This window comes from Polyodon spathula, chromosome 10 (assembly GCF_017654505.1).
Source record: "Polyodon spathula isolate WHYD16114869_AA chromosome 10, ASM1765450v1, whole genome shotgun sequence".
NCBI classification, from domain to species: domain Eukaryota; kingdom Metazoa; phylum Chordata; class Actinopteri; order Acipenseriformes; family Polyodontidae; genus Polyodon; species Polyodon spathula.
In genome coordinates, this window is record NC_054543.1 from 4,097,152 (window position 1) to 4,117,374 (window position 20,223).

Genomic DNA, 20,223 nt, shown 5'->3' on the forward strand with positions numbered 1-20,223 from the left:
TACAAACTAAATTATTCTCTTTACTATTTTTCTAGACCTCAAAGCTTATTGACAGTACCCTATCTGGAAAGAAAATAAGTGGGCTTTGTGTTCAAAATATGTGGATTCAGAAGGCTGAAATTTTGCTTGAATTGGGCTTGTACCAACCAGCCAGGCATCTTTTGCTAGAGGCTAATATGACTGCCAGGGTAAGTTCAGCTTGTAAAAGGCACTCAACCTATAAAATAAATAGATACTTTAGTTTTTTGTCTTCTTTTTTATTCTATAAAAAAATGTATTCATAGTGTGTGCACTTATATGGATAACCAGTGATCTTTAAACTTAAACCTAATCACCTGTTTGGGAAAAGCTATCAACAACAAATAAGCATGCTTTGTGTAATTAAAATCTGTCCACTTAGGCAATTTTATTTTAATCCTTATTTATATAATTAGACCAGTGATTGAAATGAGATTGACTCCCATTGAATCTCATTGCACTGCATGAACTTGATGAGCCACAGTTTCTAGGGACCATGCTCTGGTTCAGGGGTAGTCAGTCATTTTTGTAAAGGTCTAACATTCTTAGTTATAGCAACATTTTCACTTTGACTCCTATCCCCAAATCCACAAACAAACAATTTTCTGAAGTCAAACCATGTGGAAAATATTACAATGTACTGGTGATCCGGATTCGGACCACAATTCGCCTATTAACTATCCCTACTCTGGTGTATTGCAATATGATCTAAATAAAACAATGGCTCAACTGCTGAATCTTGTTTCTGTCCATTCTATTCTGTTATATATAGTAAAAATGCACAGTGGTTGTTCATATTGAAATAGAGACCTGCATGTCTTAAAGGTTTTTTCTTTTGTACATCACAGGAACTAGATGATAAAGCAGCACAGGCCCAATGTTTATATCTCTTTGCTGTGCTGGCTAATTCTGAAATGAACCACGGTCAAGCCAAGGCACTACTGCAAGAGGCACAGAGTATAGGAGGGGATGAAAACTTCTGGTTTAATTTGACACTTTGTCTTGTGAAGGCCATAATAGAAGAAAACAGTAAGGACAAAGACAATATGGTAATTACAACTCAAATACACCTTTTGACTCCACACTGCCTTATATATTATGTTTGAACATAAAATCTACAAAATACTTTGTTTGTCTTTTACAGGCCTGTAAAGTCTTAGAACACACAATTTCAGTGTTTAGATCTGCCTTGGAAGAGAGACCCAACAGAGTAACAGTACTAAGATTCATGATTGCATCGTTGGAGTGCAAGTATGTTTTAATAATCTTTTGCTTGCCAGTTTATTTAAAACAAAAAAAAATTCAATAGAAATGTCTGTGTTGTAAAATCCTAATATTGTGAGACCACAGTAATATTGTGAGTATTCTAACCTACAGTTGTCATTAACTTTAAAAAAAAAAAAAAAAAAAAAATGAATTGCAATACATTAGCACCACCTTGTGGATACAATGCCAATTAATAATTTATTTATGTAGTTTAACAATTATTTAATTATTTTTCACATCTGCGTTGGTTTTATTGTATAGACTAAATACATATTCCATTCTTTAGGTTGGCAACTATACAGATAGAGTCATTACAACATGAAACTGCCCATGTACTCTGGCACCCTCAGCATGTAAAGATACTTATGGCATCCTGCGATACACTAAACCAGTCTGCAAAGGATTTCTTTAAGTATGGCTACAAAGAACAAGGAGTGGATGCCATACTAGAACATTCAAAAGTGTTACGGTAAAACATGTATTAATATGTGATTCATGTACAGTATATATATATATTCATATATATATATATATATATATATATATATATATATATATATATATATATATATATAATCTCTCTCTCTCTCTCTCTCTCTCTCTCTCTCTCTCTCTATCTATCTATATATATATATATATATATATATATATATATATATATATATATATATATATATATATCAATTTATTTAGCCTTGCTGGGAATTTGAAGGTGGAGTGAGGGCTTTTGCCAGCTAAATTATTTTTAACCCTTTTTTTATACCCAGTCTGACTGTTCACATTGTGTCTGTGTCTTGCTGCCTCCATCCTCTCCTCCACCACCTCTACAACAGTGTCTCCCTCTGGGCTGGTGACAAAACTCACCACTCCATCTTAGAGGTCTGGCAGTCCCCGGTCCAAACCCCACTACTCTGCAATCCCCACCACCAGCCACCGCTCTAGCCTAGTGAATTGTTTATCCCTTTGTTTTCATTAATAATGTATTCAATATATGTTTTATTTTGTTTCTTTTTGCTTAAGATTGCTTGCTAAACACACAGATGATAAAGAACTCGAGTATCGTTATCTGTTAGACTCCTATTCCCTGATTCTCCAAGCAGTTACAGCAGAGGAGGAAACATTCAACAATACACTTAGCCTGTTGCACCCTCAAGAGGTAAACATGTAGTTTTTCCATTTGTGAAGTGTTCATTTATTTCTATTCTTCAGTTGTATTTCATATGTGTCCAAATACATCCTGGTTTTCTGGTAGTTACTCTTGTATCTAGGGTCTTGCTTGCTGTGTACGGGGGAAAAAAAACAACAAAAACTGTGTCAGTAGTCTTTTTTGATGTTCAAGTTGAAATACTTTTGATTTTGATTTATTGTTAAAGTGTTTCTTTCAAGGCAGCACACAATTATTTCCGTACTGCAGGATGGGTCTTATATATATATATATACACACACACACAGCTCTGGAAAAAATTAAGAGACCACTGCAAAATTACACTATGTAACACCATTTTTGTTCCTGGGTAGTAAGTGTTATTTCCTAATTGCTTATGCCTCAAAAGTTTAGAAAATGGCTATTATTCCCCACAAACTTTGCTTTTGTGACCAGGACAGTGATATTTCAAAATATCACTATTTCCAGTGGGAAAATGGGCAAATGTGTGTCTTTTCGTTCACATAAAGTCAGAAAAAAACAACATATGAATCCAAATTAACATGTATTTATATTAAAGTAATACAAAGATGACTACAAAAGATTTAGAAGTAGTAGTTTTTCGAGATTTATAATTATACTGTATTTACAGTATAATTGCACACTTTGACCAGTCTTGGCCATAAAAGCATGTAGCTCTTGCAAAGTTGACATTGGCCTCTTGATAGCCTCTCTGATCAGTCTCCTTCTTGCTCGGTCATCCAGTTTGGAGGGACAGTCTGATCTAGGCAGGGTCTTGGTGGTGCCATATACCTTCCACATCTTAATAATCGTCTTGACCGTGCTCCAAGGGATATACAAGGCCTTTGATATTTTTTTATACCCATCCCCTGATCTGTGCCTTTCAACAACTTTGTCCTGGAGTTCTTTGAAAGCGCCTTGGTGTTCATGGTTTGAAAATGCTTTGAAATGCACTACCCTCAGAGGGAACCAACATGAACTGCTGAATTTATCCTGAAATGATGTGAATCACTACAATTTAACACAGGTGGAGGCCACTTAACTTGGTGTGTGATTTTGAAGGCGATTGGTTACACCTGAGCTAATTTAGGATTGCTTTTACAAGAGGGGTGGACACTTATTCAGCCAAACTATTTCAGTTTTTATTTTTAATTAATTTTCTACAAATTTCTAGAATATTTTTACACTTGGAAGTTGTGGGGTAGGATGTGTAGATAAATGAAAACAAAAAAACAAAAACTATTTTAATGCATTTTAATTCCAGGCTAAAAGGCAACAAAAGGTGAAAACTTTGAAAGGGGGTGTAGAATTTCTATATTGAGCACTCTCTCTCTCTCTCTCTCTCTCTCTCTCTCTCTCTCTCTCATCTCTCTCTCTCTCTCTCTATATATAATATATATATATATTATATATATATATATAACTATATATATCTATATATATAAATGTTATAAATATATTTATATTACTTTATATTTTACAAATATTTTATTAAACATGAAATTAATAATTGTATTGTATTTATAATCTTGCATGTTAAGTTATAATACTAGGTGTGTAACAAAATAAATGTGAGTAGTATTCATCTTATACACCAACAGATGGCACTCAAGTTTCAGTTATGAACAAGGATATATTTAAATAAATAATTTGCCACTTTGAAAATGTATAACATTCCTCCTAATAACAAGGGGGTAAGACACATCATGAGACTTGTCTATTATGTCATTAATATCTGTGCCACTCTTATTTAAATAAATACTGAACCTCAGTCTACTATGATGACAAGGTAGCAGAATTCTGCTTTCAAAGCTGCTGAGCTATTTTGCTTGTAATTTATTTATTTATTTTTAATTTCTCACCTTTCAAACTGGTAAAGGAGTTTCACTGCCAGTTCCTCCCATTGCATTTAAAATGGTGTGCTTTAGACCATTCTCTTGTTAATGTACATTTTATTTGTATTGCCCTCTAGGTTTTTTTTTGTATTTATTTTTTTTTTAGTTTTGTATATTTTCCATTACAGGGAGTCAGTCTTTAAAAAGAGTAACATCTTCTTTATTTCTTTTTCAAACAAGCCATGCTTTTTGTAAATAATTATTTCAGATGAGAAACCTGAGTTTGCCTTTGTTGAGAAAGCTGGCCAATCTGAAATTCAGCCTTGTGGACTTGACCTTAGATATGCTTCATTTGGTTTGCATTGAAGAGAAGAAGCAAGCATTAGCTGAAGAAAGAAAAGGCTCAGTACAGAAAATTGTGGAAGAGTTTGTGCGATGTACGCCAAACTATTCTTCTGTGCAGCAGGTAATTGAATCTAAATTATACACCCCTTGAATACAAGTCAGTTATTAACTTTAACTTACATTTAAAGTGTCATTTTTTGTTTGATGAAAATATTTTATTCATACTGCGGACACAATCCATTCAAAAAATAATCAATGAGGTATATAATAAACATAATTTGCCAGTCAGAATTACCAACTTCCTCTGCCAACATTTCAGTTTTGTGTCTAGTTCTTCAAAATGATTAACTGTTTCTTTCCTTGGTGAGAAATCATGTGGGATAACAGACTTCTATGTGTATATTGTCCCTTTATTCAATAAATATGGTTGGAATGTGCAACCTTTTAAACATTTGATATTCTGATTAGTAAATAACGTATTAATGTTTCTTTTTTTTTAGGAATGGGTCACTACTGGGAAGACCTTGGGGCAAGTTGCTTTGGCGCAACTTGAAAGTATACATAGTCTTTGTTCTAACTCTGTGGAAATGAGGGCTAAGTGCTTGTGCCAGATAGGAAAGTGTCTACGATTGCTAGCAGTTCAGATTGACCCACTTCATCCCTCAGTTCAGTGGGACAGTCAATTTGTGGTATGAACTATTTGTATATATTTATTATTTTGCATAACATTAAAGCCACAACTTACTTATACGGGATGAAATGTTGAGGTTACATGAATAATTAGGATTACTAGTTTTAGAACATATAATTTCAATGAATAGAAGATCACACAAAATGTAACTTTTTTTTCTATAAACATTGACTACAGTTTGCATCACTTATTTTTTTTGATGCTATTCTGAAAACAATCAATGAACAATATTTACTTGCTACATGTACACCACAGTGGGAGATCAGAAGTCTTCAACCTATGTCATAAACTTGTAATTCCAGTGGTTTTAGAACTTAAAATATCTGGCAAGCAAATGCTTCTAAGTGGAATTATGTTCTCTTTGAATTCCAGGTTTTAAGACATTGGTTTATTAGGGTGTGTACCTTGCTTTTAAGTTTATTTTGAAGTTTGAGGCAAATAGAATATAGTACAGTATGCAGTAAATCAAGAAACAGGATACTATTTAAGCAGTTTATTTATAGATCTCAGTAAAAAAAAAAGTCTATTTAAATTATCTAATCAATTGCATATCTTAATATCTTCAAATATAGTTTTGCAGACCTCCAATGTTAAAAACCTATCAACCCTAACATACACTAACTCCAGAAGAAAACAAAACAAAAACATATATATCAAAAACATGTATTTTTTTTATTATATACCATTTACAGGAGGAAATTAAGCTTGCTTTAAAACAAATTCATGTTGAAGAAGAACATTCACAAGAAACAAACAATTTGGGAGACTACCCCATTACAAATCAGGGAGTGCTGCAATATATGTTAAAAGCTGTTAGGCTTAAGGTACTGTAGCCTTTTCTCAATACTACTTTGTGTTTTTTTTTTTGTTTTCTACATAATGTAAAAACAAATACACAGTATGCATTCATGAAAAGCATGTTCTATTTTTTTTTTTAGAATGCAAGGATCGTGGCACAGCAGTACTTGGCTCAAGCTAGTGAAGTATTGGCACAAGCCATCAGTTTATCTCTTAACAACAAGCTCACTGAAATCCTGGCAGCAGCTTGCCTTAATATGCTTGAATGTCTTGGACAATTCGACCCAGTTTCTTCAGGTCAATACTTGGCTTTGTATCAGGTAAAACTGTTGATTTATAGGTACAGAAAATAATCAGAGATTCAATTTACCTGCAATAATCTCAGTAGAGAGATAGATATTGCTCAGGCACTGTGAAATGATTCTCACTATTGGTGTGGCTTTGTTTGTTATCAGTTTCTTTAATATAATTTAACTATGTCAAGAAGGAAATTCATAAATATGTTTAAATGGGTGTCACTGAAATCATGGTCTTATCTGTGATAGAACACTAGTATATTTGTTTGGTAGGTGATACTGTACTCCAAATTATGCTGATAAGTAAATTTCATATACTGTAGTCCTCCGTTGAACCTCTAAACCTTGGGAGGGGGGTGGGGATGGTGCAGAATTGATTCATACAGCAGATGCTAAAATTGAAGTCTAGTGGCAAAATGTAGTTTGATAGCAATTGCATTGGATTGCAGTTGGTCATAAATGGTATAGATACAGCTACCTATTATTATTATTATTATTATTATTGTTGTTATTATTATTATTATTATTACTTATTTAGAGTTGCCGTGCATCTCTTACGATGGGTGATATCTTGAAAGAAGCCAACTGTGACACTAGCAGCTCCCAGCTTGCAGCTCTGCTGCATCTTCAGCATCAGTTACATCAAACTAAGGCTGATGGAACAAACACTCTTCTCAAAACAATTGAGCAAAGGCTTACAGCGATTTCCAAGGTATTATGTCACAACACTGTTATTTATGTAACCTGTTATAAAATGAAAACATTAATTTAAAGGCCCTAGGCCCGGGCACCATTTCAATGAACAAAAACATCCACTTTCAAAGCTGTAGTTAATGTGTATTAACAAAGGTCCTTAGCACTTTATATGACATTCGATTTATAGCACAAGAAATCTTATTTATAGTACATCTTGTTGCGCATTTGAACCTTGTTAGATCAGATATTTTTTTGTTTTGTAATTTTGTGTGGTACTTTTTTTTTTGCCATAGTCCTACGCAAACCTCAGCATTAATCCACAACATCTCAACCATCTGAACGAACTTCCACCTAACTTTAAGATTGTCATTCTTCAGCATTCTGAAGACAGGTATGTTTGAAAATGTGCACGTTTCACTTTGTCTTATGATATTCAGTGATATCAGTACAGGAAATATACATAGCATTATTTATTGAATAATTCCAGTAATAATAACAATAACAATGATACAAAGAAGTTGAAAATACACTAGTATGTTATTATGGTTGTCATTACAGTGGTTCTAAGTACAGTAACTGAGTTTTTTATATAGATTAAAATGTAAAGGTCTTTGGACTTAATATGAGGCTTTATTTCTTAAGAATTCCATTATTATCTAAGGTCTATTCTGTATGGAGCATTTCTGGACAGACTGAAAACCACAGGGAAGGGTGTTCAACAAACGGGTAAGAGTTTTTGTTGTTCTTGATCTTCAGTGTGTTTTCCTGGTTCACTGTTAATCTTAACCAACATGAATGCATCCATTGTCCTTGGGCCTCATTTAAGATTATAGGATTTATGTCAGTGAAAATGTTTTCGGATTGAACTTGAGCACACACTTTACAGACTCAGTAGTTTACAGTAAACAGCTTAACACTGGCAGCATAACATTTAAGAAGACATTTTCACTAAATTTTCATATTCATTTCAGACCAGAACTTTTTTCAATTTAAATTCAATGTTAACAACCTGCCAGTGAACAGATCAGCAGGCTACTTGATAATATTGTATTATTGAGATAGAACAAATGTTGTTGGTTTGAATGTACTGTAATAATTAATTGGGTTTAAAAAGATTAATATTATAACAAAATAATAAATATTATACTCTTTGGTATCTGTCATATTCATTTTTCTTTGTGACAGGCACAATGGTTCGTGCTAGAGTTGCACGAGCAGCTGTGGACCCAGAAATATTCTCCAAGCTGCTTTCAAGAGTTCGTCTTCATAAGAAAGAAGTGATGCAAGTACTCCTTAAACAGGAGTACCAGCGTAGCCACCATGCACAGCAGAGAAGCATGTTAGAAAATGTACTGCACAACACCAAGGGAGCACATAATGTGGGTTAACCAGTATTATTTGAATGCACTGTTTCCATATGGTAACTCATTTGGAGGAGAAACAAAATATACCTCTTATGTTCAAATCTTATAATGCAGTATATCCTTGTAACTTTATCTGTACTCTGTTCTTTACAGCAGATACTGTATCCTAGGTTATTTTATTCTTATGCTTTTTCTGTGTCTCAACAAAAAGGAAGCCTCCAAAGTAACAAAAGATGAGCTAACACTGCTATCAAACTTCAGTGAAATTGTGAAACACTTGGAGGATTATCTCAATCCTGTTATCTCCCAATTTGACTTTCCAAGTTTGAGGTATGTATAAATCATAGTTCATAAGCTCCATCTTATTGATTTTGTAACTATGGAAGATCACACAGTTGACAAAGCCATATATGCCTTAAATATCTTAACATATTTTAGTTGTCTACAAAAACCATTGGAAAGCCATGCATTTGCCGTGATGCAACATATTAAAATTCATAATTGGGACTATTTTGTTAATTTAACAATTTAAAGTATTTCAAACAAATTGTAAGTACAAGTGATTGCATCACCACAAGCTTTTGTTGAACATTCATCTACGATAACATTTTGGTCTTTTTGATAATGATTGTATAACTTAAATCTAGAAAATAAGCATTTGCGTAAGTACTGAATTTTTAAAAGATTTTAAATACAGAACTGTACTGTGTACTGTATGTAAAGTTAGTTAAAAAACTAAGATAGTGTAGTGGGATGCCTTTTGAAGCATGCAATTCAAATTTTACATGAAACATCAGTAACAATAGTAGCCTTTCTGTACATCGTAAAAGTGCCCATTTTACAAGCAACCACTTTTGCTTAAAACGAATGAGTGGTCGCTCTTGGCAATATTTTATATATATATATATATATATATATATATATATATATATATATATATATATATATATATATATATATATATATATATAGACACACACACACACACACACACACACACACACACACACACACAGTGCCTATAGTAAGTATTCACCCTCCTTGGATGTTTTCAGTTTGTTGCGTTACAACCTGAAATCTTGGTGCTTTTAATGGAATTTTTTTTCCTTTTGATTTACACAACCTACGCAACACTTTGAAGAGACAAGAGAATTTTTATTGTGAAACAACGGTTAATGAAAAAAAAAAAAAACTGAAATGTCTTGCTTAGATAAGTATTCACCCCCCTTAGTCAATACTTGGTAGAATCACCTTTGGCAGCAATTACAAATGTGAGTCTTTTGGGGTAAGTCTCTACCAGGTTTGCACATCTGGATAGTGCAGTGTTCGCCCATTCTTCTTGGCAAAATTGTTCAAGCTCTGTCAAGTTGGATGGAGATCGTTGGTGGACAGCAATCTTCAAGTCTTGCCACAAGATTCTCAATCGGATTCAAGTCCGGGCTTTGACTTCTTGTTTTTAAGCCACTCCAGTGTTGCTTTGGCTTTGTGCTTGGGGTCATTGTCCTGCTGAAAGGTGACTTTTGCAGACTGAAGCAGGTTTTTCTCAAGGATTTGCCTGTATTTAGCTCCATCCATTTTGCCCTCTACCCTGACATGCTTCCCAGTCCCTGCCGATGAAAAGCATCCCATAGCATGATGCTGCCACCACCATGCTTCACAGTGTGGATGGTGTTACCTGGGTGATGTGCTGTGTTGGGTTTGCGCCAGACATAACACTTTGCATTTAGGCCAAATAGTTCAATTTTTGTTTCATCGGACCACAGAATCTTTTGCCACATCTTTTCAGAGTCTCCCACATGCCTTTTTGCAAATTCCAAGCAGGAATTTATAGGGGCTTTTTTCATAAATGGCTTCCTTTTTGCCACTCTTTCATAAGGCCAGATTTGTGGAGTACCTGTGGTATTGTTGACACATGGACAGTTTCTCCCATCTCAGCCATGGAATGCTGTATGTCTTTCAGAGTTGTCATTAACCTCTTGGTGGCTTCTCTGACCAATGCCCTTCTTACCTGGCTGTTCAGTTTGGGAGGACAGCCTGCTCTAAGCAGATTCTGGGTGGTGCCTTCCACTTCTTAGTGATTGACTTGACTGTGCTCCAAGGGATATTCACTGCCTTTGAAATCTTTTTATACCCCTCCCCTTTCCACAAGTTTATCCTGGAGTTGTTTTGAAAGCTCCTGGTCTTCATGGTAGTATATTTGCTTTGAATGCACTACCTAACTGTGGGACCTTACAGAGACAGGTGTATTTAATCTGAAATCACGTGAACCACTTTTATTGCACACAGATGGACTCCATTTAACTTATTGTGTGAATTCTGAAGGTAATTGGTTACACCTGAGCTTGTTTAGGAGTGTCATAGATGGTTGCCTTTACCTCGTTTTAATTTCCTGTTCCTATCCAGTTTCTCTGAGATACGACACTTTACATCATTTTTTTTTTTCATTTTTTTTTTTTACGTATTCTCATTTTGTTTATCATTAATGAACATTTCTCTACTGTGGGTGTTGTCAAGTGATTGAAAACGAGACATTTTGTGTTTGAATTGAAAGCAATGATCTCGAGGAGTCGAATGGGTCAAAGTTCAAGTATATTTTCCTGTAGAGGAATTATCACTTTTTGACGTCACTACTGTGGTGTTATGCCTTTTTTTTTGAATGGCGATGTAAGTTAATATCTTATTGTCTTTGAATTTCAGGGCACGGACTCCATCAGCCTCAACTGCAGAGTCAGGGAAAACAAAAGACAAAGACAAGGAAGAAAAACCTGCAGCTGATAAAGCTTTACCAGGTACTAAACACTTGTTCTAGACACACTGTAATCTTGTTTAATGGTCTCGAAGTGGATAAACAATGCCATGTTCGACTGATATCCCCAACTAGGTATCATTAGGAGAAAAATATATGTTATATGGATTACTGCACAAGCATTTAGGCCTGGGTCAAGTGATATACTTTTGGATATAGTTTCCACATCACAAAACCACCATACATTTTAGCGCAACCATTTGTCTGCTCAAATAAGATGCAGAGTTGGTTTATCTGGCCAATAGTGAGATGTAATATGGGACCAGTGCCAATAGCCTGTGTCATTGGTCCACTAAAACACATAAGATAAAACAACTACTAGAAAGAAGTACTGTAAAGGCAAATCCTTTGTTTTAGAATTTTCAGTAACAGTCTTATTTTAAATTATTTCTTAGTTGAAGTGTGTATTTTTTCTTAGCTTCAATCTCTTGTATTCTCACACTGACACATATAGGTCCCTGTGTCTCATCCAGTTATTCCACATTCACAGGTAAACATCCTTATATACAGTGCTTATATAAAGTGCTATGAAAGTATCATAAATCTTATCTTAAGTATCTATAGATGAAGTACCATGCTCTGTCCTTCATGTTATATTTGAATTGCTTTAACATTATACTTGGCTTGGCAAAGCTGTTGATACAGTAAATATACCATTTAATATCAGTAATGTATAAAACATATGTAACCCAAAGACTGATTTTAAAATGTTTCATAGGGTTTAAATTATGAGCAAACCCACCTTCAATAGAAGTGTATGACAACTTCTTTAAAGCATAATTTCCAGTCAATACTTTTTGTGTACCAGGTGCGCCTGCAGATATGGGAGAATGTGTCATTCTGCTAGCAGACATATTGCTTATGGAGTTGCCTTTGGAAGCATTGAAAGTCCTTCAAGACGATGGGATAAACGCAGTATCAAGAGATTTCTCACTGCAGCTCCTCTACAACCGCATGCAGAGGGAAGAAGGAGGTAAAAACATTGTGCACACAACTGTAAAAAATTACTGGCATAAGGCTCCCTCTGTGTTCTCATAATACGTTTCATAAAGTGACCTATTCTAATGATCTAAACAGCCAAGATATTGCAATCTGCCAATTTAGATATTTAAAACAGGGACCATAAAAGTAACGCAGATACTTTGTTACCTCAGCTTGTTACGGTGTTGTTTTTTTTTTCTTTAAAGTCATGGTACAGCTCCCAGACAACCCAGGTTTTTGTCCAAATACAGTAGTGTTAAAGAGTTATCCAGTAATCATTTAAGTTCAGATTCAAACCTGACTGTTTAATTTTCTGATATTACGTAACACATTGTTACCCCCTGGATTCTATTGTGTGTGTGTGTTGGTGTGTGTGTGTGTGTGTGTGTGTGTGTGTTTTTTTTTTTTTTTTTCTCTTATCAAAACAATAATGTAGAAAACATAATGTGACCTTAAAATGAAAGGAAGGTTTTATAGATAATGTACAGATTTCTCATTTGAAGCAAGTGTTAATTAAACTTGGTGAATGAGGATAATAAAGTGCCAAACAAAATTAGTCTTATTGGCAACAATATTCAAATATTAAAGATGTTATTGTAGCTGAGAGAAACAAGAAGCATTTATATATCGAGATATCAGATTCCTTAGCATCTTTTATTGTTCACATGGGTAAGTAAAATGCAGGGGACATTTGAAAGGTTCTTAATAAAATAACATTAACCTTCAGATGTCTTTCTTCATTAAACTGTTTCAGACCACTAGCTCTGTGAGACTTAGCATTAAGGAATTTAAAAGGTCATGTTAAAAGGTCACAGGCCTGTTGTCACTTTCCATTTCCTCGTAGCAACTACACTTTTCTGGTAAAATCAACACATTAGACTTAAAGCATTTTCAAATAATATATTTACTACCTTCAAGTGTAATAATCAAAGAAATATGCCATGGAACATATAGAATTTAGTACATAGCAAATGTAGATTTCGCTATTTCCCCTAGGACCCATATTTCCATAATTCTGACATAGAGCCAGAGCAACATTAGAAGTAGATAATCTTATTTTATGTAGCATATTTGGGGCTGATGCTACATGCTTTTAAGGTGTAATAATGTTTCGGTAAGACAAACAAGATATCAACTTATTAGGTATTAGTATTAAATTAACCTAATTTGGATGTACTTTTCAAAGCTTCTGCAAATTCAAACAGCGTTCCATTTTATTACAGAATAACAATTTCTTTAAACATAATATTTTAGGATAATATTAATTGTCAGCATATCTACATTTATAGGACAGCACTGTACTGTCTGACACAAAAATATTTGATCAATACAACCTGTTGTCTTTTAATACAGATCATTACATGTTGTTGCCTGTCTCACCATCACTGACATATTGTTAACCCTTATTACTATATTCCTGGCTCTGAAATGAGGTAACCAAACAGTTAACTTCATAACTAAGTATTATCATTTGGTACTGTCAGTGTAGGTACAGTCTTTTGCTCTGCTTCTGCAAGAGATGTCTTTCCAGATTCATTCAAGTTCATATAAGATTCCAAATATTACTCCATATAGCTTGCAAGAACTACATTGTCCATTGCTGTGTCAACATTTATGAAAAAAAAAGTTATTGAATGTTCAGCTTGAATAACTGCCATTCATTTTGTCAAGTTGTTGGATCTACCTCTAAAAGATGAATGTCCTACTTTTATTCATATTACATTATTTAATTCTTTGTATGGTAAAAGGCTCTGAATTCTGTTAATCATTTATTACATCTCAAGCTCATTACAATCCTATTTTCTTTCTCTATTATTTGTCAGGTAGAGTATATAGTAAAAAAAGATTACTTTTCAAATGTAGTTTCATAACTCCAGGGCTTATATAATCCAATATCTGTTTTGTTAGCTTTGTAATTGTGTTCTCTATTTTCTTAAATGGGAGAGAAATGTTGCTGGATCCCACGTCGACTGATTCATTTAAACAGGTTTCCACACATACTTTATACTGTTTTAAAGTTAATTGAAATAAGTTGGGAGAGTTTACTTTTTTAATCAATGAGTTGCTCATAAAGTTTTATATTCCAGTCATAGTTCTATAATATGAGTGATTATATTTTATGCAAATATAATTCTGAAATGATTACTTTGTCGAGAAGCTTTAATTTGGTTTAAATACACTAATATGAAAGTTAAATCGCATCATTTAAAATTGTTTGTTGTAGCTGAAGGTGACAACAAAAAGGATGCTAAAAGTGCAAAAGAACCAAAAGCAAAAGGAGATCAAAAGAAGTCTATCAAAGGGGTAAGTTTAGCAAATTAATCTGTTCCTTTGAGATATAAACTGAAGGTTTCTGTTTACTGATAACTGCAGAGTAAATGTGTGTATGTGTGTGTGTGTGTGTGTGTGTGTGTGTGTGTGTGTGTGTATATGTAATATATAATTGTTTATTTTTCTCCTTATGTAGATGTAACCGTCTTTCTTGATCTAACATAATATTTGTTGGTCTTATAAATTAGCTAGCTAGAAATTAAAATGAGGAAATCAATTGAATTGCCTTTTAAATGTAGTCTGTTATCTTTCAAACCAGGTTCCTGTCAATCGAGTTTTACCACCTAATTGCATCTCAGTGGACACACACAACATCAAATGTATCCTTTTACCATATTTTGGATTGATGTAAGCCGCAGTAAAACATTCCATCATTGCAGTTGTAAAATTCCAAATACAACAACATTTGTTAGGTATATAATTTCTTATTTTTTAACACAGAGCTGGTGACGTACTGTTATGTGTACATTTTTCTCATTTTTGTAAGAATTGCAATTTTACAAAGTTGACATGAAAGGAATACATTTGCAGTGGCAAGACATAATCTTTATTCTGTGGGTGCCTAGGCTAAATATTAAGACAGCAATAGTTGTCAGGGGCCATAATACTGTACTTTGGATTAAAATCTGCCAATCATTGAAGTTTTCTATGGTTGACCAATACATGCTGTAAGGCAGTGGTCTCCAGCCCTGGTCAAAGAACTACTGGATCTTCTGGTTTTTGTTTCAACTGATCTCTCAGTTAATTGAACCAATTATTGGCTTAATTAATCAAGATTAACATGTATTCCAGATCTTTAGCCACTGATGACGTAGACACCTATAAAACCTGCAGGACTGGGGCTCTCCAGGACCAGGGTTGAAGACCCCTGCTGTAGGGGGGCACTGTCCTTTTGGGGTGCCATCATGCCGATTATGCACTAAACCAAAATATAGGCACAATTTGTTTACATTAATTTACTTCAAGGTTAAGCATGGATAAATTGTAGTATAAATCAGTCTCTAAGATATACAGTACATGGTCAACTGCATGTGGCAACGTATTTAAAACCAGTGGCTATTCAGAGGTAATATGTTGATACTTTTTAGAACAGCAAAAGGTTTCCTATGAGCCCATGAACACAAACCAGGAAATTATTATTTTTTTTAATGCATCAGAAAAAGAATATATCTTGTGTTTTAAACTCCATTGAACACTCTGAGGTTAATTAATGATGAAAATGTCATCAAGACATGTTTTGTGGAATTTGAAAGAATGCTATATGTCCACTAAACTAAGCTACTAAGATGCTTCAAGCCTTTAAACCACACCATGTATGATAGTTTAAAAAGTGAGGATATGCTCTTAACTTGTATTGTATAGCATTAACCCTTAATGCAATATGACAGATGTTGTGGACCCATATAATGAAGCAAGAGAAACAGGTAACAGCAAAAGCTAGGAGGTGGGGTAGGGAATCCATTTAGCTATCATATTTACAGATAAGTAGTTGCATGCCCATGGATTAAGATCAAGCCCTCTCAAGGGGATCTCATCTCAAGGATAGTTAATCAGTTGCCTTACTTTTTTTATCCCTGAATATTTTTGAAGGAGAATGTCTTGCCACAGAGTATAACAACCAAGATTATGCCCAGCAAAGTAATCAACATGATCTTGCTACAAAATTAACCGAAAAGTAGAATTTCATGGCGTAAGCCACAGAATCTTTTGAATACCTATACTATACGTAGTGAGCCTCACTTTTTTCTCAAAAAGAATATGGCATGTTTTACATATTGTATAACTGAACTGTTCCTGAGGCCTTAAGGTTGTTGTAATTCATTGCTAAATAAGCAGCAACAGAAGTGAAAGAAATCATGTATTTTGGAATGGACCCTAAATGGTCCAACAAGAACATTTAATTCATGATTTATGTTCAGGATGCTGAAATATATCAGACTTCAACAGAGCAGTGATGCATCATTGTCATAACATTATTTTGCACTCACTATGCCCTTTCAAAGTCATTACATATAAGACTCTCCAAAGATGAACTTGGTTTGCTTCAAGCCAACACAGGTTATACTGAACATCTGCCAGGTAAAAAGTTGCAAATTCTTGTGGTACTTCAAAATGTACCATTTTCCCAAGAGCTGAACTTCTGGAATGCCAGAAGCCCTGCACCTATTCTGTCAGACGGCATCTGTTCTCCACATAGCCTCCAACACTGTGAGGCTGTGCCTTATTTGTTGTGGTTGTAATTTTAGGAGTAATAATAAAAAAGGGTTAGGTTTTTCCAACAAAATCCTCTCCAAATCTGTGAGTTGGTGGAATTCTTGAAATTTTCATATACTTTCCCAGTGTTCATCAGGAATTACAATGTCATTTACTTTTTCCCATTTAGCCTTTATGGATGCTGTTGAAACTTGTTTAGTATTTAAATAGTGTGTTTTCAAGTTGTATATGCTTGCTTAAATATTGTTGCATTTTGAGGTATCTAAAAAAGACCCTGTCTTTTTAAATAATTTTTATGCATTTAAATCTGGTCAAGCCCTGCTGGGGGAAATAAGCAATCCATTTCAACATTGCTGCATCAGACTCCAGGTGGTATGTTTTTATAATCTTAAGCCACAATTTAACAGGCATTATTACCCATGGCACCTCAGTTTTATATAGCTCTTTTGGCATGATTATTTGTTGTATATATGCACTAAATAAATAAAAAAAAAAATAAATATATATATATATATATATATATATATATATATATATATATATATATATATATATATATAAATGTATTATTGATTAAGATATATTTTAAGTCAGACCATTTTGCACTGTATTTGATAAACTGTCAATAAGATTATCTCTAAAGATTTTCTTTTTTTTTAAAGAATCTGTGAGTCCAGTGCATAAAATGAGAAGAATACTAGAAACCTACAACCAACCATTTACACATTATTGGGAAGGAGTGATGGACAGAGAACATAGTCCCAGGTCAGTATCTTAAGATTGCAGGTCAAATATTCACACATCGGGGTGTACTGCATCAACCTGGATTTACCTAAAACTGATTTTTCATGTAAGCTACTGTATTGATCAAAAAGCTGTCTAACAGGGTTGAGCAGTACTTGAAGATAATATCCTTAAGGAATAGAAAGAAGACAAGCGTTGAATTGACAACAGAACTGGCAGAAGGCAGAGGTGTCCATACATCAACAGTCCAAAGCACCTTTGACCATTGTTCCATAGTCCAATTTCTGTGTTCTTGTGCATATTTTAGCCTTTCAGTTCCCCTTTCTTAACAGAGGTATTCTTACTGCAAAACATCCTTTAAAACCTGATTTCAAGAATGACCTTCGTACTGTTGATTTGATGGACGACACCTGTGCCTTCTGCCAGTTCTGTTGTCAATTCAACGCTTGTCTTCTTTCTATTCCTTAAGGATATTATCTTCAAGTATTGCTCATCCTTGTTAGACAGCTTTTTGGGTCTTCCAGTCCTGAGTTTGTCAATTACAGATGATGTTTCTCTGTACTTGTTGATTGTGCTTTGGATACCACACCTTGAAAATCAAGTGATGCGAGCTATTTCACTCAATTTTTTTCCTTCTTCATGCATTTCAAGGTTGTTATAATAGTAGAAAACACTAGTGGATGCTTTGAGTAAATTGTTGATGCTCATAGTGCATCAGAGTAGAAAAATGCAACAGGTCTAAGACTTTTGCACAGCAGTGTATATTTGTTATTTGTTATATTACATGATATGCTTTATTATTTTATCTTCTTTTTATTATAGCCATGCCGAATTGGAACAACTGATGAATAGTTGTAGTGCATTTATTTTTTATGGAACAGAACGATTTCTGGCAAACTTCATGCCTTCTAAACTTGTTGCAATGAATTTTCCAGGTAATATTTTTAAGTATATATATATATATATATATATATATATATATATATATATATATATATATATATATATATATATATATATGAGTACCATGTATTATATATACCGTTCACAAATTAATGGCAATGCGCTTTTTTTTAATTATCTAATGTTATGCGAACATTTATCTAATGTTATGCAAACACATCAACTGCCTACTTTTAAAATGTTCTAAAGTTTTATTTATTTATTTATTTATTTATTTATTTTTACATAGCTGGTAATCGAAACCAATATGCTTTTACTCTAAAAGTCATTATTTGGTACCACTTTTCAACTAGTTAATTCAAAAACTTCATAATAAATGAACCAGAGCTTGCAATGCAGATACTGCTTTCCAATACGTTGACTGTTCTTAGTCAAAGTTTGGATCATTGAGGGTTTAATTCTCAATAATGCTGCAAACACATTGCAGATAGATTAATTACATTCAATATAACATTTCTATACACTTTAAATGTTTAGATTATGTTCTTCTTGAAATATTATTTAAGTAGTTGGAGACGGGCAAGTGACTTCTTAATACCTTAAATTTCACCTGCCCCCATTTACAGCAGTTGACCCTTTAGAGAAACAGCAGTGCCCTCCAAAGACAATTTGTGTAGTAACCCTTTGCTGCCCAATGTCTAATATTTTTGACATTGAGAATAGGAACATACCCTGGCCAGTAAATGGTTAAATGGTTACAATTACAAAGTAGTTTGTTTGTGCATGCATGAATATTTCTTCTAGCAATTTAGCATTCACAAAATGCCAGATCTACTTTATTAGCATGCATTATTTTTTTGTACCTTCTTTATAATAACTAAACATAAGCATTATGTGGCTGACACATTAAGGTGAATATACCATTATATCTGTTTTATTATTAATTATTGCTATACATCTGTAACTAATATTACATCAGTAGCCATATCAGTTATTTTTTTGAGAAATATGTTTTTTGTGGGGTTTTTTTTTTTGGTGTAAAAATGGTACAATACAGCTCCTGTTAAAGCTAAGGAAAGCAATCGACCAAGCTTAGGCAAGAAGGGTGAAGTAAGCAAAGGTATGCTTTTATAGGAAAGAACCATTTAAAAATGATGTGGCTATTTAATTGTTGAAAAATATAGTGTAAAATATAATGTAGCAATTATCCTGAGCTTGTTGAAATTTAAGTTTGTGTTTTAAAGCGAGTTTTAAGATTCTGAATTCAGGGTGGCTTTTTGAGACATCGATCATAGAATAATGACAAATATAAGCAGTGGCTTAGTTGCACATACTTAGAAAAATGCAGTGTTATAACAGCATATCACAGGTAATACTTATTGTATAAGGAAATAGAGTTGCACTTGGATGTTTGGGGTAGTACTGTAAGTAAGTCTTTATTATTGTGGCTGAGACATTGCATAATATCACAATATTATTTAGTTACAAAACCATAATAATAATCACATTTGTATGTCCAGTCTTGTTTTGACAAGAATATTTCAGTTTCCTGATTTGATTTTGCACGCTATGATTGTAGCATTGTTATTCCTGAATAAAATATATTTGACCCTGTCCTTTTTTTGAGTGTCGTTTTATGGTTATTAGAGTAAGTAGCAAAGTTCTGAAAAATATAGTGTTATACATCACCACTTGTTGCTACTGTTTAAACAACGTACCTGTCATTTTTCTTGTCATTGTTAACATCCTGACAACTTTTTACTTCTAACT

At 33.7% G+C, this 20,223-nt stretch overlaps 1 protein-coding gene across 1 annotated transcript in view; it reads left to right on the plus strand.

Annotated features, from left to right (window-relative positions):
• Positions 1–20,223, plus strand: part of LOC121321634 (cilia- and flagella-associated protein 46) — a 42,207-nt gene that overhangs the window by 19,302 nt on the left and 2,682 nt on the right. Inside the window, exons 36-56 of the mRNA XM_041260634.1 lie at positions 36–188; positions 867–1,067; positions 1,163–1,269; positions 1,571–1,753; positions 2,305–2,440; positions 4,553–4,750; positions 5,130–5,318; positions 6,013–6,144; positions 6,259–6,438; positions 6,953–7,126; positions 7,404–7,501; positions 7,772–7,836; positions 8,296–8,489; positions 8,686–8,804; positions 11,172–11,263; positions 12,089–12,253; positions 14,486–14,565; positions 14,852–14,912; positions 15,981–16,016; positions 17,469–17,571; positions 18,373–18,485. Of these exons, the coding sequence (XP_041116568.1) occupies positions 36–188; positions 867–1,067; positions 1,163–1,269; positions 1,571–1,753; positions 2,305–2,440; positions 4,553–4,750; positions 5,130–5,318; positions 6,013–6,144; positions 6,259–6,438; positions 6,953–7,126; positions 7,404–7,501; positions 7,772–7,836; positions 8,296–8,489; positions 8,686–8,804; positions 11,172–11,263; positions 12,089–12,253; positions 14,486–14,565; positions 14,852–14,912; positions 15,981–16,016; positions 17,469–17,571; positions 18,373–18,485 (2,779 nt within the window). The remainder of the gene's footprint in view (positions 1–35; positions 189–866; positions 1,068–1,162; positions 1,270–1,570; positions 1,754–2,304; positions 2,441–4,552; positions 4,751–5,129; positions 5,319–6,012; positions 6,145–6,258; positions 6,439–6,952; positions 7,127–7,403; positions 7,502–7,771; positions 7,837–8,295; positions 8,490–8,685; positions 8,805–11,171; positions 11,264–12,088; positions 12,254–14,485; positions 14,566–14,851; positions 14,913–15,980; positions 16,017–17,468; positions 17,572–18,372; positions 18,486–20,223) is intronic.